Source organism: Phyllobates terribilis, unplaced genomic scaffold, assembly GCF_046119375.1.
Source record: "Phyllobates terribilis strain yellow unplaced genomic scaffold, ASM4611937v1 Scaffold_9__5_contigs__length_417890890, whole genome shotgun sequence".
NCBI lineage: Eukaryota > Metazoa > Chordata > Amphibia > Anura > Dendrobatidae > Phyllobates > Phyllobates terribilis.
The window spans coordinates 83,417,009-83,441,321 of NW_027362769.1; the positions used below are offsets into that span (position 1 = coordinate 83,417,009).

General features: G+C 43.5%; 1 protein-coding gene across 3 annotated transcripts in view; it reads right to left on the reverse strand.

Moving 5' to 3' along the window:
• Nucleotides 1–2,635: 2,635 nt before the first annotated feature.
• Nucleotides 2,636–24,313, reverse strand: part of RAMP1 (receptor activity modifying protein 1) — a 103,468-nt gene continuing 81,790 nt past the window's right edge. For all 3 annotated transcript variants that reach the window (XM_073646658.1, XM_073646659.1, XM_073646661.1), the window contains exon 3: nucleotides 2,636–5,837. In XM_073646658.1, the coding sequence (XP_073502759.1) occupies nucleotides 5,582–5,837 (256 nt within the window). In that variant the 3' untranslated portion in view covers nucleotides 2,636–5,581. The remainder of the gene's footprint in view (nucleotides 5,838–24,313) is intronic.

A 24,313-nucleotide genomic window follows, 5' to 3' on the forward strand; every position in this document is an offset into this window, starting at 1 on the left:
AGAAATCAAGCATTTATTGTATAAAGTAAAGCAGTTTCTCCAGATCAAACTATGAAAAACACTATAAATTACATTTATACTATGTTTACTTGTACAAAAACACTTTCAGGATGACAGTTTTAGTAAATAAAAATCACTGTAAAAGATAAGATTTCTGAGACTGTAAAATGATCAAACGAATATAAATGTTGCAATAATACATATTTATTTTAGGAACTTTGCATCCTTTAAAAGGAAACTGGTGAAAACCATAGTTTTCTTTCTAGTTTGTCACTTGCAATCATGATGTCTGGTATTACTGCTGTCACTTGTAATGGATTATGGGTAATAAAATATTGGGGTGTGATTACCTAGATTATTGATTAGCAACAATCTCGGACGGCATTTTGTGACAGCGCAAATCTTCTTACCCTTGTGTATTTTACTGCTGTCACTGAATCTCCTCCAGAGTGCTTTGAGTAGATCTCAGGTTCTGGCGATACCAAATTAGTTTATTTTTTAGATTTCATTTACATTCTGAGAAAAGGGAAGTGATATGAACTTTATATATTGGGTGATGGCACCAGACCTGCCAATTAATGCATACCATATCTCTAGAAGATACTCAGGTTGTACTATCATTTGGAGCCCCACTGTATGGGATTATAGCTTTGCGGTTCTTCATGTTTTTTGAGCAAGAAGTACTTGACTTCGAAACATTAAGACACACTCTTGTAGATGGTGTAAGGCTGTTGACAACCAATCGTTTCTTCCCATCTCTGCAGTGGGTTAGAGTCACACAGCTTCTATAAATTTGGATAGAATGTGATCTCATTACACCTGTTTTTGTGATTCCCGATTATGATGGGTGTTCCATAAGTTATCAACCCCAGCATGTTCTGTCAGTGATAGAGAGCTGAGCTTTTGCTGTGCATGTTGATACATGTCTGGACATGGAACAGACACAGTAGAAGTTCAGTCTGATGAAAGCACTGGAAGTGACAGGATGGCAAGTGCAGTACACTGCGGCTCTACAAAGAAAGTGAGGGATTTGGAGCTTCGTACCATGATAAAATTCCTTACAGCAGAAGAAAAGAAGCCTAAATGAATCCATGAAAGGATGATTGCTGTATAAGATGATGATGCACGTTCCTACTACCAAGGGTAGGGAATCAATTGATGACCCCAGTTCGAGGCGGCCTGTCGAAGCATCTTCAGAAGGCATGTGCAGTTAAGTGGAGGCCATGATTTTGGGTCAAAGTCAGTGTCATAGCTCATGAATTAGGCATTGCACTTGGCACAGTTTCCAGTTTCATTCATGATGTTTTCATAATTTTAAAGGTCAGCTCCTGGCAGGTGCCACAAATGTTGATGCCTGAGCAAAAAATATGTTGTCAGCAATTTAGCCAAGAGAATTTAGATATGTCTAGAGAAAATTCAGGAGACTTCTATTCTTGAATTATTAGGGGTGATGAAACATGGGTCAACCACCATTATCCTGAGACCAAACAAGAGTCTATGCAATGGAAGCACAAGGGTTCTGCAACACCAAAGTAATTTTGTGTCCAGTGGTGAACTGGAAAGATCATGGCAACAGTTTTTTTAAGATACAAAAGGCATTTTATGACTAGAATTCATGCCAGTTCAAGACAACAATTACTGGAGACACCTATGCTTCAACAATGAAGGCATTACGTTAGGCAATCAAAAATTCTGTGTGAAGTTGTTGGCAGGTGTGTTGCTGCTTCACAACAATGCGCAGGCTCACAAGTTTCACAAATCACAAGCTGTTATCAGAGAATGTGGTTTCTTGGAGCTTAACCATTCACCCTATGGTCCAGACCGGGCTCCGATTGATTACTTTCTATTTTGGAACCTGAAGAAATTTCTGCGTGGGCAATGATTTCCTGATGATAATGCAGTCAAACAGGTGGTAACAGGGTTCTTGTAGTAGAAAGAAGTCTCCTATTCTGACGGCATCCAATCATTGGAGGGGAAGTGGAATAAGTGTGTTGAAGTTAAGGGCGATTACATTGAAAAGTAGTATGTTAAATTTTCTCAGAAAATTTTGTTTTCATTTTCAGGTAGATAAATTATCAAACACCCCTCATACTTTCTGCAGACAGTGATTCCTACAGTCATCACAATTGATATCAGACAAGTATGGGCCAAAATACTGCCAGTTAATCATACAATGAACAATCCGACCATCAACATGTCAGATTAAAGTAGCAGATCAATGTGAGAGTTTTAAGAAAATGTGGAAGATCATACCATACATGTGTAGTTTTAATTATTTATTTTATAATTGATTGAGACAATGGGACTAAGCTACTTGGGTTTGTTTGACCTCAACCACTGGCAAATTAGGTGGTTGGTCTGGAAGGAGATTAAAAGAACACCAGGTATATACCATAAAATATCATAAGTATTTTTCAAGAGTTATTTTATCAGAATAAAGTTTATGCTTTTGATGATTTAAGTGATAAATGTAATATTGAATTTTAGGACAATCCCTTCAACAATTGTTCAATTGTATAATATTAGCTATAAACTATATATTTATATAAAAGTGATTGTACTATTCTTATCCTGAAGAGTTTTAAGCGTTTTTATAACATTGTACATACAATGAGAAAAAGGTAACAACTGCCAATAAACTATATAAATACATTTATTACAAGAAAACAAAAAAAAAATAAAATAGACATTTTGAAATTTCAATTATACAAAATAGATTATTCTCTGCTTCATGTAAAGCTATTACAAATTTTGAAACAAAATGTTACACAATTCTGAGGATAGTGGCCCTTTTAAATATTATGAGCTCGGCCATATTTTACTTGCATAACACAAACCGTTTTGTATCGTACAAAGAATAATTGTCAATCCCCGGAACTACAGTCGGTTTTCAGAATATTCCAAACACATAACTTATGATACAGACGACTGGTTAGTATCAGATATTACTCAATAATGACCCTATTCTCATAACTACGGTAAGTTTAGTAATGCCACATTATAAGTATACTATATGACCTCTGGAGAGTGATCTTCAGTGATTGCTCCTCAAATACATCAGTCCTTTAGAGGGTATTTTCTAGATCAGTCATTCATAGCTGAGACTAGAGCGCTGTGTCCTCACAAAATTGCAACACCCATAAGTATTCGGGGCTCCGGAAACAGCAGAGTTGGCTCGGCTATAACTGCATTGAGCATTCCTGCTTGACTCTTTCCAGAATCCCACCCATCTTTGACCAGCTATAAACAAAGATATTACCATCTCATCCACGAATAATCCTTTAATTGCATATCAATAATGGAAAAGTGAGTGTACTAGCCCCCACTGAAATGAACAAGCCCCTGAGTGATATGGCTTGGCAATTTCTTTATTTACTATTCATATAAATGGTGAGACTAATTCTCTAAATGTGGGTTGCACTGTAGGTAACCCATTTTTAGAATAATGGGGGTCCCAGAGACCAACTTCTAATTGAAATGTCACTCTTAAAGGGGTTGTCCACTTTATCTTTAACATATGCGCTGGAGACATGATTTTGTGACATTTATTAATTCATAATTATTAGGTAATATTTATTACAATTATTAATTTATTACAAGTTCTATTCCTGTACTTGTTAATTCAACTTATTCTTCTTAAAGGGAACCTGTCTTCATGAAATTGCAGATAAATCTGCAGGCACCATGTAATAAAGCAGGGGGAGCTGAGTAAATTGATATATAGTTTTGTGTGAAACGATTTAGTATAACTTGTGTTTTAATTATTTAATCCTCGGCTCTTTCTGGAACTTTGGGTCCAATGGGCGGGCTATCAGTGACTGAAAGGTTTTCTTATATAGGAATGCATACACAGGTAGCTGTCAGTCACTGATAGCCCCGCCCACTGGACCAAAAATCCCAGAAAGAGCCGAGGTTTAAATGATTAAAAAACAGGTTATACCAAGACTTTTCTCACAAAACGATATATCTACTTTGCTCCTCCTGCTTTATAACGTGGTGCCTGCAGGTAGGACTGCATTTTCAAGATGCCAGGTTCTGAGAATGGAGGAGCATGTGCAGGACATGAGGAAAACTACTAAGGTGCAGTAGGAAAACCTGCAATATTGTTAAAGTGCCAAAAAAAATTATGTCCCCCGAGAAAACATAGATGAAGTGGACTACCCTTTTAGGCTTCATTCACACAGAGTTTCTATTATTTTTTTTGGCTTCTAAAAATACTGTTAAAATGTTATGCGTTTCGTTTGTGTTTTTTTTTTAGATCAGACATGCATTTTTTCATATTTCTCTCCTGTTTTACAGAGAGGATTATGAGAGAGCACATGAAATGAAATATCATATCTAGAGTATGCTGAATTTTTGAAAAATGCCAAAGAAACCCCCCTCTAAAAAAACAACGAAAGTGCCACAAATAAAGGACTGTTTGTAGGCTTACTATTACCTTGTTAACTTACACCTATCATTTAGCTCCTGAATTTTCTTCCTTAAATATGGTAAAAACACTGCATCTTTAAAAAATTAACCTTTTAAATATGTTTATCATATCGGACTCTGTATTAAAATATAAAAAAAAAACTTTGCAATTTTCAGAATGGACATTGGGGTCTTTTTTAGACTCACAATTTCTGATGTTTCAGGAACCAATACATGCATATAGCCCCAATGAACAGACGCTGACCCTATATTTTCTATTGAAGTGTCTAATAAGCCTGTGCAAAGGTCATTGTGGAGGCAGGGGAGCAGGGTCAGCTGTGACACTGCCTATTGTAATTGGTGGATCCTGCATTATCAGCTGTGTATAGGGTTGTTACCTGTCATAATCCCGCCTCTGGTAATATGGAGCCTTGCTGAAAACTCTTTTTGAAAAGATAGAAAGTAAAGACAGAGTTTACAAATGCCCCACTGCCCAGTGTGAAAATTGCAAGATCTTCTTTTATAAATATCACGATATGAAAAAGGAAAATCATTGCCAATTTTTTTTTAAATACAAGTAACACAAAAACATTGATTTAAACAATAGGTGATTTTCTGATGATGGCTGATGCACATGGAAAAAAACATAATGATGGTCTATGGAGAAAAACACTATAAGCTGCATGATAAAGGCAACAAAATGACAGTATGCCGAGATTTTGAAAAAAAGCAATAAACTCAAAAGGCAAGTAGAGTGAAAAAACCCTAAGAGGACCACAGCGCATGAATTGCGTTTAATAGTTTTGTATTGTTGTGTTGTATTTTTGCCTCAAAGAAATGGGCATTTTAATTTTAAATGCTGTGTGTGAAGGCACCCGTAAGGATTTTTTTTGGGGGGGTAGGAGTGGAAAACTCCTCCTAGTTCAACTTGTGTCCGGTGGTACATTATAAAAACCAGTACTGTTTACGGATAGATCTCATTAAGCATAGTCTCCTTTTTGCACAGTTTTTTTTCTATGCTAAGTTCTAGCCAGACAGACATTGCAGGCCCAATCTGAAGACTAGTGTAGGTTGCCGAACTACTGTCGCGGATTCCCTTCTCTTTCCCAAACTTGGTTGAAACAGTAATCTCCAAAAATGGGGTCTATAAGTTTAGCAGTCTACATTCTTGTCAAACAATTCCTTCACTGCGTTTGCTTCTCCATACAACCAACGCTGTCATCAGAAGAGTAACAAGGACAGGGATAAAGATGAAGGAGCACAAGATGGGTAGTGGGGGGTCAGCTGGCAGCCGGCCAGTCAGAGCACAGTCTTTAAAATACTTCTTATGAATATCTGTGAAGAAGTTATCCACTACATGGTTCGGCCAATAGCAGTTCTGATGATGAGCCAGCAGGCTGGTACAGTTTGTAACGTCTGCGTAGATCCTGCAGGAGAAAGAAGAAACATCATGTCATGACTATAAGAATAATCCAAACTTAGACTTGGTCAGAGCTATATCACCAGTAATAAGAACAAGGCAAAAAATCATATAAACGAGATCTGATATAAGGGTCTCTGCATTCTGCTGTCCCTCAATAATTCTTCCTGGAGTTCAATTTCCCCAGGGGAACACAACTCCAGATGGGCACTACCACTAGAATCATAGAATGGTAGAGTTGGAAGGGACCTCCTGGGTCATCTTGTCCAACCCCCTGCTCAATGCAGGAGTCACTAAACCATCTCAGACAGATGTCTGTCCAGTCTCTGTTTGAAGAACTACCTATGTCAATAGGAAAAACAGAGTTTAAAGAAAATATGTTCTAGAATTATTTCACGGGCAATGCAAGTATTTACTAAAACGGACATGTCAGGTGAGCAGACATGAGTGATAAGGTGAGTGATCTTCTGGGTGCCTAGAACCTGATATTCTTCGATGTGCGTTTTTATATAATTTTTTTTACACTTCTATTTTCATTTACATAAAATGTAATATTTATTTTAATAAAACAAATTCACTTAATTTTCCTTTCAAAATGGCTGTTTCCATAAATATATAATTCCCGTGCCTTCCATCCCTAATAAGTTATATGACACATTTATTTTTTATCTCAGAGGCTCAGTATCTGGAGCAACTCATAATAAAACACTTACTGCCTATCAGCAACTTAAGCTTTATCAGCTTTACTAATTAAGAATTTTAATTACTTTGCAAACAATAGAAAGCATACACTGTCTTATCAGCAATCAGTGGAGACAGTGCTGAGGAAAATGGTATGATTCAGATTGCTGTGTAATTGTCAGCAAGTTCTACCAGGGATTAATCCGGGAGAAGGAGATGTATATTATTTTATATTGATGTAACTGGTTAACATCTGAAATTAGCTATAAACACAAATTTTATTGAAAATAAACTATACGGACAAAACTATTGGGACACTCCACATTACACCTCCCATTCTACATCCATAGGCATTAATTTGGAATTGTTTCTCCCTTTACAGCTTCCACTCTTCTGAGAAGACTTTCTACAAGATTCTGGGAGGCATCTTTTGGGAATTTTTGCTCATTCATCTAGATGAGCATTTGTGAGGTCAGACACTGATGATGGATGAGAGAGCCGGACTCACAAGCTCCATTCTAGTTCATCCCAAATGGGTTGGATGGGGTTGAGGTCAAGTCTCTGTGCGGCCAGTCATGTTCTTCCACACTAAACTCACCCAAACATGTCTTTATGGACCTTACTTTGTGTCCTGAGGCACAGTCACAGGGAACAGTTGGTATAATACTGTCAGGCAGGTAATGTTCTCTTGGCATTCACCAAACCCAGACTCATCCATCAGATGCCAGATAGAGAAGTGTGATTCCTCACTCCACAGAACACGTTTCCACTGCTGGTTGGGTGTTTTACACCACTCCACCTGATGTTTGTTGTTTTGCTTGGTGGTTTAAGGCTTGCATTCAGCTGACTGACCATGGAAACCCATGACATGAAGCTCCTGGTGCACAGTTTTTATGTTTATGTTAAAGGCGGCAAAGGATGTTTGGACTCTCTAGTTATGGCATCAACACAGCATTGGTGACTATTATATCCTCTGTTCCTCAGCTCTCGATGACCACAATCTATAACTTTGTGTTCTCCACTTCGTGGCTGAGTTGATGAGGTTCCTTCTACTTCTTAAAATTATCACCACTTGTTGATTGTGAAACATTTAGGAGAGAAGAAATGAATTGACTTTTTACTCCGGTGACCTCTTATTACAGGACAATTCTTTCACATATTAGTGAAGGCAAGTGGCTTGCAGAGGGTCTGGATTTTATATACCTGTGGTATTTGGACTGAATAAAAAACCCAAACTCAATGATTAAGAGGTGTACCCTAATACTTCTGTCCAAGCTCCACATGAAGGGACTTACTACTGGAATACTTTCTTGCCATTTTAATAAACGTCATGCTGCACAGGCCTCACCACAAGTTTATACACAATGGTAGAAGCTCCTAGCAGTGCAGGGCTTAGGTCTGATAACTATTGAGAGTGACAAGGGTTAATGTGAGATTATTCCAACTGCCAGCATGCTCTTTAACACAGCACATAGAGTATTTCCAAAAGCAATCTGGATTTTTCTAGCAATGATGTTAACACTTCTCAAGGGAGAGGTCAACGTTGCAGTGTGGGAATTGAGTAAGGTCATATGATATAGTCTGTCTGCTTGGGGCAAAAGAGTCTGAATCATTTACCCTAGGGGTTCACAGACTTCCTCTAAATCATTCTCAAGGAAAATGTCAGTTTGTGAATGAGCTATGGATGGCTGCTGCACAGTCTACCACACACAGCAATGGAGAACCCAGCAGTTTACAATGGTACAACCTGCCCAGACACTAGTGATGGGAGAAATCAGAGCAGAATCAGTCACTTCTTTATGCCATTTTATAAATATAGAAAATAAAACGTCCTATATTTTTATAACATATTAATAAATAATAATTTAATACTAATAAGCTCTATATTAATACATCTCCAATGCGCAGTGGTCTTCATAGAGAGGCACCACATTTTCCTAAATTCTAATTTCATCAGTGTTTACTGAGCATCACCCTGACACTACTGGACAGGTGCAGATAAAACTCATTCCAATGGCGGATTCTTCCCACACTCCATGGTTGACCCATGCAGCTGTTGTTATAGACAATACATAATACAAGATTCCTTGGTGACTAGAGATGAGCGTTGTTCTACTCGAACTGTTCGCCAATCTCAAATTCGAGCTGTTTTGGGCGGTGTTCGAGCCGTTCGGCGAACACGAACGATTTGAGAAAAATTCGGCGGTTCGAGGTTATGTTCGATAACTGTTCGTGCACCAAAATCATAACTGGATTTTTTCTCAGTAATGATGAAAATTAATGTTAATACGCAGTTTGAGTGTACAGCGGGGTGGGGGGAGGGGCAGGGGATGGAACTCTGCAGGAACAATGAAGATCTCCATTTTTTTTCCTCTTTCCCGCATTTACAGTGGGGAGGTGCAATCTGTCAGCCTATCAGCAGCGCACACACGGAGCGAAGTGCTTTTTTTCACACAAGCAAGGGCATGTGTCATTGGCAGTGTATGTCACATGTCCTTGCCCTATAAGACCAAGCCATTTTCCCCGTCGCCACCATTTTCTCACTGCTGCAGCTGCATGTTAGACGGCACCGCTGTTGCTGTGTGCGCTATACCTTGTTAATTTCAAGCCAATTTTCGCACAAATCTACAGATAGCTTGGGAGTAGGGAATAGTTGTGATTGCAGTCCTTTTAAGGACTAGGTTACAGCATTTCCTACGACTTTTATCAGGCAGGTCTGTGCTCTTAAATAGATAGATTGTGGGAGTAAAGACTAATTGTAATTGGAGTCCTTTTCAGGACTAGGTTACATCAGTTCCTATCAGTTTTTGCCAGGCAGGTCTGTGCCAGTGCTGTGCAAGTTTTTTTCACAGCATTTGGCTGAATCTAGCAAAGCTAATCCTTTTTGGCCTATTGCAGAGTGTGTTAGTCAGTGGAGTAGCCTATCTGTGTTGCAAGATATACCACCTGTGTATAGAATACCAATTTTTTTACTGCACCTAGTGAAGTAAAATCTTTTGGGCATAGCATCATTCTATTAGTCCATCTATACTGACCTCCATCAGGTTGCAAATTGAATATAAATTTTTTCTGCATCTAGCTCTGAAAAAATATTGGGCTTCTAGCTGTGTGTGGGACTTGTTGTATTAGTCCATCTATACTGACCTCCATCAGGTTGCAAACTGCATATATTTTTTTCTTCATCTACCTCTGAAAAAATATTGGGCTTCTAGCTGTGTGTGGGACTTGTTCTATTAATCCATCTATACTGACCTCCATCAGGTTGCAAACTGCATATATTTTTTTCTTCATCTACCTCTGAAAAAATATTGGGCTTCTAGCTGTGTGTGGGACTTGTTCTATTAATCCATCTATACAGACCTCCATCAGGTTGCAAACTGAATATATTTTTTTCTGCATCTACCTCTGAAAAAATATTGGGCTTCTAGCTGTGTGTGGGACTTGTTCTATTAATCCATCTATACAGACCTCCATCAGGTTGCAAACTGAATATATTTTTTTCTGCATCTACCTCTGAAAAAATATTGGGCTTCTAGCTGTGTGTGGGACTTGTTCTATTAATCCATCTATACAGACCTCCATCAGGTTGCAAACTGAATATATTTTTTTCTGCATCTACCTCTGAAAAAATATTGGGCTTCTAGCTGTGTGTGGGACTTGTTGTATTAGTCCATCTATACTGACCTCCATCAGGTTGCAAACTGAATATATTTTTTTCTGCATCTACCTCTGAAAAAATATTGGGCTTCTAGCTGTGTGTGGGACTTGTTCTATTAATCCATCTATACAGACCTCCATCAGGTTGCAAACTGAATATATTTTTTTCTGCATCTACCTCTGAAAAAATATTGGGTTTCTAGCTGTGTGTGGGACTTGTTCTATTAATCCATCTATACAGACCTCCATCAGGTTGCAAACTGAATATATTTTTTTCTGCATCTACCTCTGAAAAAATATTGGGCTTCTAGCTGTGTGTGGGACTTGTTCTATTAATCCATCTATACAGACCTCCATCAGGTTGCAAACTGAATATATTTTTTTCTGCATCTACCTCTGAAAAAATATTGGGCTTCTCGGCGTTTGTGTGACTTGTTCTATTAATCCATCTATACAGACCTCCATCAGGTTGCAAACTGAATATATTTTTTTCTGCATCTACCTCTGAAAAAATATTGGGCTTCTAGCTGTGTGTGGGACTTGTATTAGTCCATCTATACTGACCTCCATCAGGTTGCAAACTGAATATATTTTTTCTGCATCTACCTCTGAAAAAATATTGGGCTTCTAGCTGTGTGTGGGACTTGTTCTATTAATCCATCTATACAGACCTCCATCAGGTTGCAAACTGAATATATTTTTTTCTGCATCTACCTCTGAAAAAATATTGGGCTTCTAGCTGTGTGTGGGACTTGTTGTATTAGTCCATCTATACTGACCACCATCAGGTTGCAAATTGAATATAATTTTTTTCTGCATCTAACCCAGCCAATAGTTTTGGCCTAATACCACAGTTTGGCCACTCAGCTCTGCTCGGTTCCCATCCATTGTTTTTTTGTGCAAACAACTCCAGAGTTGTTAATTAGTTAACCACCAAAATGAGTGGAAAAAGGCCTGCTGCTGGTGGAAAGGGGAATAGGCGTGTTGGGAAGGGGAAAAAAGGTTGTGTCCGTGGGGTAGGTGTTAAAGCAACAGTAACATCTGCAGAAGAAAGACCATCTTCCAGCCAAACTAAAATGTCTACTTCTTTTAGCGGACAATGTGATAAGATCCCTTTCTTACGGCCACGCCAATCGCTACAAATTCCAGATGAGGCACAAAAACAGCAGGTGCTTCAACGGATATCAAGTGCTCCTTTAAGTGGGCTCTCCTCCACATCAACTTCAACATCACAAATACTCCAGTCCTCAAAGGTGTCACCCCAATCGCACTTGCTTCCTCACAGCTCCCAAATCTCCAGCTGCCCGTCTGAGTATGAGGTAGAACAGATGGTTGAGTCTGCAGAGCTGTTTACTCATACTATAGCCTGGGAATCAGAGGTCGACTCCAGCGCTTCTGTGAATCCAGATGAGGAAATGATCTGCACTGATGCCCAGAATCTTTATGAGTCGGATCCAGGACCAGACGCAGAAGGTTCTGACCATAATGTAGACCCTCATTCCCAAACTGTAACTCCTGTTGGTGGAGACAATGAGGAAGACGATGATAAGACTCAAATACCTGATTGGAGCGACAACTTTAGTTTTTTGTCAGGGCAGGAACAGGTTGGCTCTGAGGACGACGAGTGTGATAACGCACAGGGTGATGATGATGAGGTTGGAGATCCCACTTACTGTCAACCCACAGTCAGCCAAGAGATGAGGTCAGCAGAGGAGGTGGAGGAAGATGCTAGTGACGACGAGGTCAGGTTGCGCCTTCCTGGACAGAGACGTAGTACTGGAAGCACGTCAACAACTGCATCCTCAAACACAACTCTGCCTCTCACCACAAGTCGTGGGGGCTCTTCAGGTCGCATGGGTGCTAAGCCTTGCATAGCCTGGGCATTTTTTCAGATCGATAAAGATGACCCAACTCGTGTTATCTGTAACATTTGTCAGCAAAAGCTAAGTAGAGGCCAAAAAATACATAGTTTGAGTACTTCATGCATGCACTGGCACATGGACATGAAGCATAAGTTGCAGTGGGAAGCTCACTGTGCTACAATGCGGCCTAGCCGGCCGGGCCAACCACCGTCTGCCATATCTTGTGCATCCGCGGCCTCTTCATCCTCTGTGACTGGGGGGACAGCAGTCACACCTGTTTTGGGGCGCAGACCTGCCACCTCTTTACCCGCAACAGCCAGCGTGATTGACAGGTCATCATTTTCTTTGGAGGTGGTAACACCAGCTGGTGTTGAGCGCTGTCCGACATCGATAGCACCACCTTTGGATCAAGGCAACCTAACATGTCCGCCTGCATCTTCCTCACAGACCGTCAGTTTGCCGGGGACACCCTTATCAACCCCGTCTAAGCACAATAGCCAGCCCTCGGTCCCTCAGATGTGGACAAGTAAAAGACCATTTCCTCCTAGCCATGAGAAAGCTAAGAGGTTGAATTTCACCATCTGCAAGTTCTTGGCTACAGAAATGCTGCCTTTCCGCCTGGTGGACACAGAGGATTTTCGAGACCTTATGTCCGTCGCAGTGCCCCAGTACCAGATGCCCAGTCGGCACTACTTCTCAAAGAAAGGTGTGCCTGCGCTCCACCAGCATGTCGCACACAACATCACCGCTTCTTTGAGAAACTCTGTGTGTGACAGGGTGCATTTCACCACAGACACTTGGACGAGTAGGCATGGACAGGGGCGTTACATGTCGCTGACTGGGCACTGGGTAACTATGGTGACAGCAGGACAAGGGGCTGCTGTCCAAGTCTTGCCGTCCCCACGAGTTGTGCGTCAATCCTCTTTATGTCAAAGTTCCTCCACTGCTTCTGCCTCCTCAACCTCCTCTCGGTCTTCCACCTGCACCCAAAGCCTGTCTGGTCATGCCACAAGCTTTCTAACTGTGCAGAAGGGATCCTGCACACCTCCTTACTATGCTGGCAGTAGGGCTCAACGTCAACAGGCGGTTTTTACATTGAAATGTCTGGGAAATGTGAGTCACACAGCTGAGGAGTTGTGGTCAGCTCTGGAGAACCAATTTCATGAATGGTTGTCTCCACTGGACTTGAAACCAGGGAAGGCCGTGTGCGACAATGCTGCAAACCTGGGTGCGGCCCTTCGCCGGGGCAATGTCACACACGTGCCTTGTATGGCTCACGTGTTGAACCTGGTTGTCCAGCAATTTTTAGCCCACTATCCCAGACTAGATGGCCTTCTGCAGAGGGCACGGTCGCTGTGTGCTCACTTTCGCCGTTCGCATCCCGCAGCTCAGCGACTTACATCTCTACAGAAGTCGTTGGGCCTGCCACTTCACCGGCTAAAATGCGATGTGCCTACCCGGTGGAATTCAACTCTGCACATGTTGCAGCGACTGTGGCAGCACCGACAAGCCCTGGTGCAATACGTTCTGACGTATAGCCTGGGCCAACGAGATCCAGAGGTGGGGCAAATCACGCTGGAGGAGTGGTCTCAGATCAGGGACCTATGCACCCTTCTGCACAGTTTTGAAATGGCGACGAAGATGTTTAGTGCTGACGATGCCATTATCAGCATGACTATTCCGGTGATTTACATGCTGGAGCACATGTTAAACAGAATTCGGAGTCAGGTGGTGGCACAAGAGGAGGTGGAGGAAGTAGAGGAGGGGGAGTTGTATGCGGAAGGGCTAACATCTGCAAGGTCCAGACGGTCGGCAGCACCAAGGCGGCAGGCATGTGAGGGTGGGGGAGATGGTTTTACCAGGGCGCATGGTAGCAGCCAAACTAGTGAGGAAGGTGCAGGAGCCCAGGAAGAAGTGGAGGACGAACTGATGGAAGACTCATCAGATGAGGGAGACCTTGATCACATTTCTGTTGTGCGAGGTTGGGGGGAGAGGACAGAGGAAGGAAGCATGATTGTTACCTCGCCACCAACACAACAGGGACTTGGTGCTCCTGGATGTGCAACACACATGAGTGCCTTCTTGCTGCACTACCTGCAACATGACCCTCGAATTGTGAGAATTAGAAATAATCCTGACTACTGGGTTGCCACACTGTTAGATCCCCGGTACAAAAGTAAATTTGCAGAAATTATTCCTGCCATAGAAAGGGATGCACGCATGCAGGAGTATCAGCAGAGACTGTTGCAGAATCTTACATGTGCTTTTCCACAAAATACCAGTGGTGCACGTAGTGAATCTCACAGTTCCAACTTGCCAACCGTGGGACCGTCAAGTGTTCAGCACTCAAACCGTAACAGAACCACAGTATCTGCTGGTAACATCAATTTTGCGGAATCATTTCACCACTTTTTTAGCCCATCCTTTGCAAGGCCACAGGAGACAAGAAGTCTGACACATAGTCAACGCCTAGAGACGATGGTACAGGAGTATCTCCAAGTAAACATTGAAGCCATGACTGTGTCACTGGACCCTTGCTCTTTTTGGGCTTCCAATCTGGATAAATGGCCGGAGCTAGCCACTTACGCCTTGGAGATCTTGTCATGCCCCGCAGCCAGCGTTCTGTCTGAACGTGTGTTCAGCGCTGCTGGTGGTGTGCTGACAGATAAGCGCACGCGGCTCTCCACTGATAATGTAGACAGACTCACGTTCATAAAGATGAACAAATCATGGATCCGAAACGACTTTTCTACCCCTGTGTCATCCTGGGGAGAGTAAAAGCTTGATGATTGGTTAAAATCACCCTACCAACCGTTTTAAGCTTTCAAATTACTAATCATGTTTATCTGTATCTTGGCTGGAAAATAATTTGGGCTTTGTAGCAGTGTGCAGCACTGATTCTATTAGGCCATCTATAATAAGCTCCACCAGATTTAAAATTACTAATCATGTTTATCTGTATCTTGACTGGAAAATAATTTGGGCTTTGTAGCAGTGTGCAGCACTGATCCTATTAGGCCATCTATACTAAAGCTTCACCAGATTTAAAATTAATAATAATTTTTAGCTGCATCTAGCCCGGAAAATAATTTTGGGGCTCCGAGATGCGCAAGACACATAAGTGCCTTCTTGCTGCACTACCTGCAGCATGACCCTCATATTGTCAGAATTCGAAGTAATCATGACTACTGGGTTGCCACACTCTTAGATCCCCCAAACTTTTCGATCAACCTTTTCATTTTAATAAAGACCAAAAAAATGGTCATTTTTGAAATTATAAGCATTAGCAGGTTGTTAGAAACTGAAATCAAACAGTTTTCAACTCAAAACTTTATTCTAGGTGATGTTACATTTTCACATAGGACCCCTTGTTCGAAAGGAGCTTCTGAACTCTCTCGTCCATTGAATTTGTCAGGTTTTGGATGGTTTCTGCTTCAATTGCTTTGCATGAGGACAGAATACCCTCCCAGAGCTGTTGCTTAGATGTGAACTGCCTCCCGCCATCATAGACACTCCTTTTAATGATGCTCCAAAGGTTCTGAATGGGGTAGAGGTCAGGGGAGCATGGGGTCACACCATAAGTTTGTCCCCTTTTATGCCCATATCAGCCAGAGATGCAGATGTTTTATGTGCAGCATGAGATGGTGCATTGTCATGCAGAAAAATGATCTTGCTGTGAAATACACGGTTCTTCTTCTTGAACCATGGCAGGAAGTGCTGTTTGAGAAAATCCACATACATTATGGAGTTCATCTTTAGCGCCTTCAGGGATCCTAAAGGGGCCGACAATCTCTCTCCCCATGATTCCAGCCCAAAACATTACTCCACCTCCTCCTTGTTGGCGCTGTAGCCGTGTTTGCGTGGGGTGTCCATCAACCAGCCATCCTCCACTCCATCCATCTGGACCATCGAGCGCTGCACAGCACTCATCCGTGAACTAAACAGTTTTGAAATCAGTCTTCATGTAATGTTTGGCCCACTGGAGCCGTTTCTGCTTGTGTGAAGTGGATAGAGGAGGTCGACAGGATGGCGTATGCACAGCTGCAAACCTCTGAAGGACCCTGCATCTTGTTGTTCGGGGGACGTTGGAGGCACAAGCAGCTTCAAAAACTTGTCTGCTGCTATGACAAGGCTTTTTTGCCGCTGCTCTTTCAACCTGACGTAATTGCCTGTAGGAAAGAGTCCTCAATATGCCCTTATCAGCACGCACACGTGTGTACTGTGAATCAGCTACATACTTCTTGATTGCCAAGACACTTCATCCTGATCATCGCACAATGTTGATTGTAGTCATGCCTTGACCTAAACACTCCACAATTTGTTGCTTCTCAGCAGCCGACACATCCTTTTTCTTTCCCATTTTGGCAGAAAATGTAGGCTGCTTAATAATGTGAGACAGCCTTCTTAAGTAGTCTTGCCTTTCATTGGACACACCTGCCAAACTAATTAGCACAGGTGTGTGCAATTGCTTACAGTGATATAAAGAGCCCTGACACACATCACCATCAATGAGTTTAACTGACAAACAAACAAATTCTTCCCTTATCACTCCTAAACACTTTTTGCATAATAATTTGGAACACAGTGTACATGTGCTTTTCCACAAAACACCAGTGGTTCACGTAGTGAATCTTACAGTTCTAACTTGCCAACCGTGGTCTGTATGGAGTTGTTCAATAAAGGGCCCAAAATTAAGATAACATAGATGGGAGAGGTCTCTATGAATAGGAATTCCTAAGTATTTGATACCCTGTGAGGGCCAGGCAAAGGGAAAGTTGGACTGGATGGAATCCTATATGGATTTGGGGAGGGAGACATCGAGGGCCTCAGACTTCGCTGCATTGATTTTAAAATTTGACCATGTAACAAAGTGATCTATTTCAGCCATAACAGCATGGATGGATATATGTGATTGAGTGATATATACTAGGACATCATCAGCAAATAGAGAGCACTTGTACTCGGTGCCTCCCACCTCAATCCACCTAATATTGGGGTTGTGGCGAATTGATGAGAGCAGGTGCTCCGTCACTAGGATGTATAAGAGAGGGGACAGAGAACATCCCTGCCTTGTCCCATTGGTGATTGTGAAAGGTGATGAAAATGTTCTGACGCGCCCCCTGGGCCTTGGGACACCCGGAGCCGGACCCTTTTTGGTGGATGCTGGTGGTTGTAGTCTCCGTGGCGGCGACCCGGTTCCGTGGCTCAGGGCGGTCAAACCAGTGGCGGAACTATTTATGTGGTTTTGATGTTTAAATGTCCGACTACGCCACCCGTGGATTGCGGTCAGAGTGAACCGCCGCTCCAGGGCAGGCCGCTGAGGCTGGTGTTGTGGGTGCAGCAGAGCGTAGCATAACTCCCCACGGGAGGAGTATAGCCTCAGGGCAGTCAGTGATGCAGTCCAGGGCCTTTACTCACAGTTCTTATTATCCAGACCACGTCTGCAGGTAACGGCTGCCCACGTCGTACTGTGCTCACCAGGTGAGGGGCTCAGACAACTCCCAGATAACTTTGGAGCGCTTCACAGGACCCCCTTTGTGTGTCATTTGTCTGGCCTTTCTTACCAACCCTTCTGTCCGGCTGCCTCGGGCCTCCTCTTGGTAAACTTGGCGCCAGTTTCCCTGACCCTATGTGGTGCCTTCCTAGCGGGTGTAGCGAGGGGCTGCGCCACATAAAATGTCACAGCCTCCTGTTTCTAGCTGAGGGTCGTTTCCTGCCTCCACTAGTTTCGGGGACCGGTCTCCCCCTTTGGCCTGACCCCTCCACGCAGGTGGATTCGGGCGTGCGGTGGCGACTCGCCCGACCGCACCCCTGAGATCCCTTCGTTCCTCGTTCCTGGAGCCTTCTCCGCTCCTCTTCCTTCCTTCTCCCTCTTCCAGGCCTGGGCCTCTGTTACTAGGCCCGCCTCCGGAGCAGAGCTCATGCAGAGCCCCTGCTCCCTGCCACTTCTGCTCAGACTTCTCTGCACTGAACTAAGATGGTGCCCACCTTTTATACTCCCTTCTCAATGCACCCAGGAGCTGCTTCCTCCCTGCTCCTGCACTACAGGGTTCCCCTTCCTCAGTGTTCCCTCCCCCCACTCCAGCCAGGGACAGGGACTGTCGTGCCCATCTCAGGGGCATATTGGTCGCCCTGCCCCACGGCAATGTGGTGTAATGCATGCAGGTGTCGGGTCCTGATCCACACTACATCCTTACCTGAGAGTGAGATATCACACCTCTGGGTGAGGTGCAATACCTCTGTAGCAACCGAGCCCTCAGGGTGCTACAGTTCCATTTATCTTCAGCCTAGGTGACGTATTGCGATACAGGGCCGTGATTTTGGCTATAAAAGGGTCCCCTAGACCCCTACCCCAAGCTTTTTAAGAGAATCATATATGGCGTGCCAGGAGACTCTATGGAATGCTTTCTCAGCATCCAACGAGAGTATCTAATTACAAATTTTTAACTGCATCTAGCCCAGGAAATACTTTGTGCCTAGTAGCAGTGTCTGCTAGTCAGCGGATTATCCCGGCTGTTAAGCAAGCTACACCACCTGTAGTTTGGACACTTCATTTTTTCAAAGGAAATGCTTCGGGACCACGGGATACTCAGTGAAGAGCATCAGGAGGCACCCCAAGGCATAGGGGCTCGGACTGGCAGTAGGATGCCTTGCAGTGGACAGCCGAGCTCGATCCTTATAAAAGCTTTTTAACTGCAGCAGCTTTAGTGGACGCTACTGGAGCTGGAATTACGCGGCTGCTGGCATGAGACTTGCCCTCCAATAGATCCTTGTAAATGGATTTAAAGTGTATTTATTCAAATTAGAGAGACAATTTAAATTAAAAAGCTTAGAGCTGCCTCCACCACAGGGGGGCTCGCTCGACCCACCAGCGGACAGGCACCAGTATTGGGAGAGGGGGGCTGGCCGTCAGGGTTCACCGCGGCTCTGGCACAAACCTGGCGACACGGAGGTGGCACGGGCAGGAGCGGACTGAACGTGTCGGCTTCTCACTTTTTGGATTTTAGAAGGGCATGACATGCCTATATCTGTGTCTCCCCCTCCTTTCACTCCTCCACCTCTTTTCTTTTCGCATGACTATATGTACTTGTCACTTTTCCATGTGTTAGTTGTGTCTTCTGAGCAGTTTGTCAGCTTTTGGACACCTTTGAAGGTGTTTTCTATGTGTTTCTATGTGTTTTTGTTTGCCTGCCATTGGTTTTAACGGTGTTCGAAGGTGTTCGACGAACAGTTCGACGAACAGTTCGGCGAACACACGGGTGTTCGACGAACCGAACCGAACTCGAACACTACGGGGGTGGCCCAACACTATTGGTGACTGGGTGATCTCATGTTTGATGTAAAAGAAAATCACACTGAAGGTTAACAAAAGGAAGTTTGAACAGAAAAATGGTTTACTGTTTGGGTTCTTCAAAACCCTATAGACTTGAAGCTACTTTCTTACTTAAAGAATGTTCCTACAACAGAAACAGTGCTTTTAGGTATGTGTGGTTGTATCATGCCCGAGTTGTACCATGTTGCCATTCTCTTTTTTGTATTGCTTCTTTAATTTGTAGGACTAGCATCAGCCACCTCAAGCTGCAAGCTCTGAGTTCAGTGGGCATTTCCCTTACCGCTGTAACCATTTGTGTGATCTTTCCAATTTGTCTCTAACTCTGAAATGCTTGTTTTAAGCAAGTTCTGTGAAATAATGCAGCTCAGAAGTCTCATGGTTAATCTATGAACTGCATTTGAATATTACCATAGATACTCTTTGGCCAGATTCGCACATCCATGTTTTGCTGTTAGAGTGTAGACCAGCCGTGGGTCTCCTGACTCAAACTCTAAAGCTTCATAGGTATATAGGAGACTGTCAAGTTTAGGTCAGGAGGCACACTTCTGGTCCATGCGGCCTTACAGTGAATCCGGCCTTATAGCGGTAAGGAGTAGATAAGTAAAAAGCAGAGGACCAATTCATGACTGTATGATCAGACTGCACATATGGTTTGCTTAGATGTCTGTGAATCAGCAGCTAATCCAACCTGATGCACAGAGATCTGCATAGTCTTCATTTTCTATACATTTGGAGAAAGATCCAGAACATTTGGTCACTTGAATCCCCAGTAATATGAGAAGAATTGGGTCTGATTTCATGGAGAGATGACCATGTATGAAGAAACTTTTACTATAAAAATCCATGAGAGTTTTAGAAAGCTATAACTGGTTTTATTTTCAATAGATGGCAAAGAACTGCCAGACAATGTGACTTATGACATTCTCATTAAAGCATATTATGGTAAAATACTAAAGAAATAATTATATGTGTGAGTAACCTAAAATAAAATAATATAATATTATGTACTATGGTTACTTGTCATGCAAACTGCAAAATTGCATTTGCATCCAAACTCTCTTGTACAGAGCCATTTTCGGCACATATGTAAAGCCCTACTGTAACTTTGCATTGCTTCTAAGGAAAAATATTTCCAATATACTGTGACATGCAAAGATTTCATACTTTATGACATTAGTACAGAGCTGTAATAATTGCATGTGTTGATGAACAGGCCGGTAGTAGTCTATGATTCCTATTGGAGTGTGACTGTTGCAATGATGTTATCCTGGACCAGATATGTGGTCAAATGCAACATTTTGCCCAGTATCATTATACAACACAAACATTTACTAATATGAATTGCTATTGCTAAATGGTGACTCCCATATGGTGCATGCAAACCCTATTAAACCCTATTAAAAGCTTTTGGTAAAAAATTTAGATATGAATGTAATATTCTTGGGGTTGGGAGAATATGAAAATGCTAAAGGCCAGTTCATAGGTGCTGAATTACGTCAGCCTTGAAAGTTTTCCCAGCTGTGCTCGAGATATATGCAGAACCTATAATTTCCATAAGGCACAGAAGGTTTGTGCGAACAGTGTTCTCTCTGAATTCCCTGATTAGAAAAAGCCCAAAGGGATAACATGTCTGCAGTATAGATCTCAGCACACGGAGCTGAGACACGCTGAGTTCATCTCTGGAACTGTGGTAATGTTGTTATCATTGTAGAAATGACCAATTTAATTTTAATGTAACTGGAAATGCAGAGTCCAGAGCTGGCTTCTCTGTGAATGAAGCAAATAGTTTGCATTTGGATTCATTTCCTATACATTAAAAACCTACATACATACTCCACCCAAGGTTATCATGTACAGTTCAGACCAAATTTAGAGGTCAATGAACAGAATTGTATAACGCAGCCTCTATTAAAAAAAATAAACCTTCTTTGTTGATTTTCTTGTTTTTATCCTCTTATATTTTAAGACATGAATGCTCTTATCTCCAAGGAGATGAGGGAGCAGTCTCCTAGGGTTCAGTTACTATGGAAACTTAATATTTTATTGTGAATATGACGCGCCCCCTGGGCCTGTGCTGTGCAGGGGGATACCCGGAGTCGGATCGCTGGGGGTTGTAGTTCTCCGTGGCGGTGACCCGGTCCGTGCCCAGGGTGTTCATACCAGTGGCAGTCTATTTATATGGTAATAAGTGTCCGACTACGCCACCTGTGGATTGCGGTCAGTGGGGACCGCCGCTGCGCTGCAGACCGCTGAGGCTGATGTTGTTTGCGCAGCTGAGTATGGGATGACTCCCCACGGGAGAAGTATTGCCTCAGGGCAGCTAATGTGGATGATGGTGGTAGTGATGGTGTGAGGGTCCCGGTGCTAGTGGTGCTGGAGCGGCAAGGAATCACAGAGACGTGTGGTGCAGTTTCCAAAGCTTTACTCACAGTTGTTGCTCCGGTCACTTCGGCCAGCAGTGACCGCCCGAGCCGTGCTGCGTCCACCAGGTGAGGGACTCGGTCAACTCCCAAGCAATTCCAGAGTGTGGCTGAAAACTCCCCTCTCTTCCTTTCTACTGGCCGTCCCCACCAGTGACCCACCTTTGTCCAGCTTCCTCGGGCCTTCTGTTGGTGAAACCTCTCTCCGGTCTCCCTGACCCTATGCGGTATGCCTTTCTGGTGGATGTAGTGAGGGGTCGCACCAAGATGTGGTCACGACCTCCGGTTTTGGCTGAGGATTAGTCGCCTCCACCAATTCGGGTTCCGGTACCCTGCTCTGCCAACCCTTCACCCAGTATCTCCTCTGGGAATATGGGGTTCCTTCTGCCTTCGTGTCTCTGGGCCTTTGTGTTCCTTGCCTCCTTTCTCCTCCGTTTCAGTTCCTTTCTTACTTTCCTTTCCGTTCCTTCTCCTCTCTCTTTCTATTGTCTCAGGCCTCCACTCCAGGCTTGCCTCTGGAGCTGGGCCCAGACTGAGCCACAGCTCCCTGTCAGCCCTCTCTGGCTGAGCTCCTCTCTTCTTCTCCTCCTCTCTGAACTGAACCGGACTGAACCCTGATCTAAGATGGTGCCCACCTTATATGCCTTCCTCTATGTGTGAGCCCAGGTGACTAGCAACCAATGGGCTCCTACCTATGCCCAGAAACCCACCCCTATCTGCTCCTACACCACTGGGTTTTCCACCCCCCTCCCCACTCCAGCCAGGAACAGAAGCTGTTGTGCCTGCACTCTGTCTAGTGGGAGCACCGTTGGTCTGTTCCTCGGAAATGGGGTGTGTGTGGTGCATGCAGCCTACTGAGCCCCGGTCCACACTCCATCCTTACCCGGGAGTGGAATATCACACCTCTGGTTCGAGGTGCAATACCCCTGTAGCAGCCGAGTCCTCGGGGTGCTACAAATATCTAATTTAAAAAATGCTGTGGTCAATGTCATTGAGTGCTGCGCCCAGTACAGTACTCTACTGCACTTTCAACCAAGTTAAGGAACTAATCAACCAGTAAAGTTTTTAGTTTTCTTAAAAATGCTCCATTACTTGTCCCCTCCTCCCTCTTGCTTTCTTTCTCTCTATGATGATCCTGTTTTACATACTGGGCAGCAGATAATGCAGTCAGTGAGCAAAATAATAGCAGTGTACACTAGTGATGAGCGAGCATGCTCGTTACTCGAGATTTACGAGCATGCTCGGGTGTTTTCCAAGTATCTTCAGCGTGCTCATGTGTTATGTTTGAGTCACTCTATGAGCATGATTTGAGACTGTTTGACAGCTTTAATACACGGAGGAATGCCTGTTTCTTAAGCATTCCTCACATGTATTAAAGCTGTCAAACAGTCGTAAAGCATGCACACAGATTGACTAAAACATAACACCCGAGCATGCTGAAGATACTCGGTGAGCACCCGAGTATGCTCGCCGACAGGGTTAACAGAACATACTCGCTTATGACTAGTGTACACAGGCAATGTCTGAGAAAAAAACAGGGGCGTAACGATCGCGGTCAAAGAAAGTGTGACTGCGATCAGGTCCATGGTTCGGTGATGTCAGCGCCTATCTCAGCTGGATGGGCATCTGAGGATGCATATCTAGATGAAATGTATTGTGGTGCAGAGCCCTTCTGGCTCCTTGCACTGCAATACACGCTTCCAGCCAATCAGAGGCTGGTGGCTGACGTTGGCATGCCAGTCACGGGCAGCGCAGAGCAGTGATGTCATGCGTCGCCCATAGCAGGCCCTCCAAAGTCAACTGCGGGCCTCTGTGCCGGCTGTAGAGGAGTACGTTGCATGTTGTAGGAGCGGAGGAAGGTGAGAAGAATGTTTTTTTTTAATTGTGTTAGAGAGGAACATTGAACATTACAGAATGGGCCCAATAGGACATTATACCAGGATGGGGGACATTATTACTGGTGGGGGCCCATGAATGAGGGATATTATACCAGGAAGGGTCCCGGGATGGGGGACATATATTACTAAAATAGGCCTGGATGGGGACATTACATCAGTATGTATGAAATTACAGACCTTTCTATTCATTGTAGGTGGGAAAAGTTGCAAAATCGCCAGTGTATCAAATACTTATTTTATCCACTGTATATTACTATAAGGGGCCAGGATGGGGGACATTTTATCAGAAAGGGGCCAGGATGGGGACATTGTTATAGGAAGGGGCTCAGGAAGAGGAACATTATAGCAAGAAAGGGCCAAGAATGTTGGACATTATTACTGCAAGGGGCCCAGGATGGGGGACAGTATAGCAGGAAAGGGCCAAGAATGTTGGACTTTATTACTGCAAGGGGCCCAGGATGGGGGACATTATACCAGAAGGGGCCCATGGTGACATTTTTACATTATGGGGGGTAATAAGAAGCATGTTGTTTTAGGATTTAAAATGCTACAAGGGCCCATACATCTGACCAACATGCAGGTAGGGGACCAGGTCCAAATTTTGCACTGGGGCACATCAGACTCTAGTTACA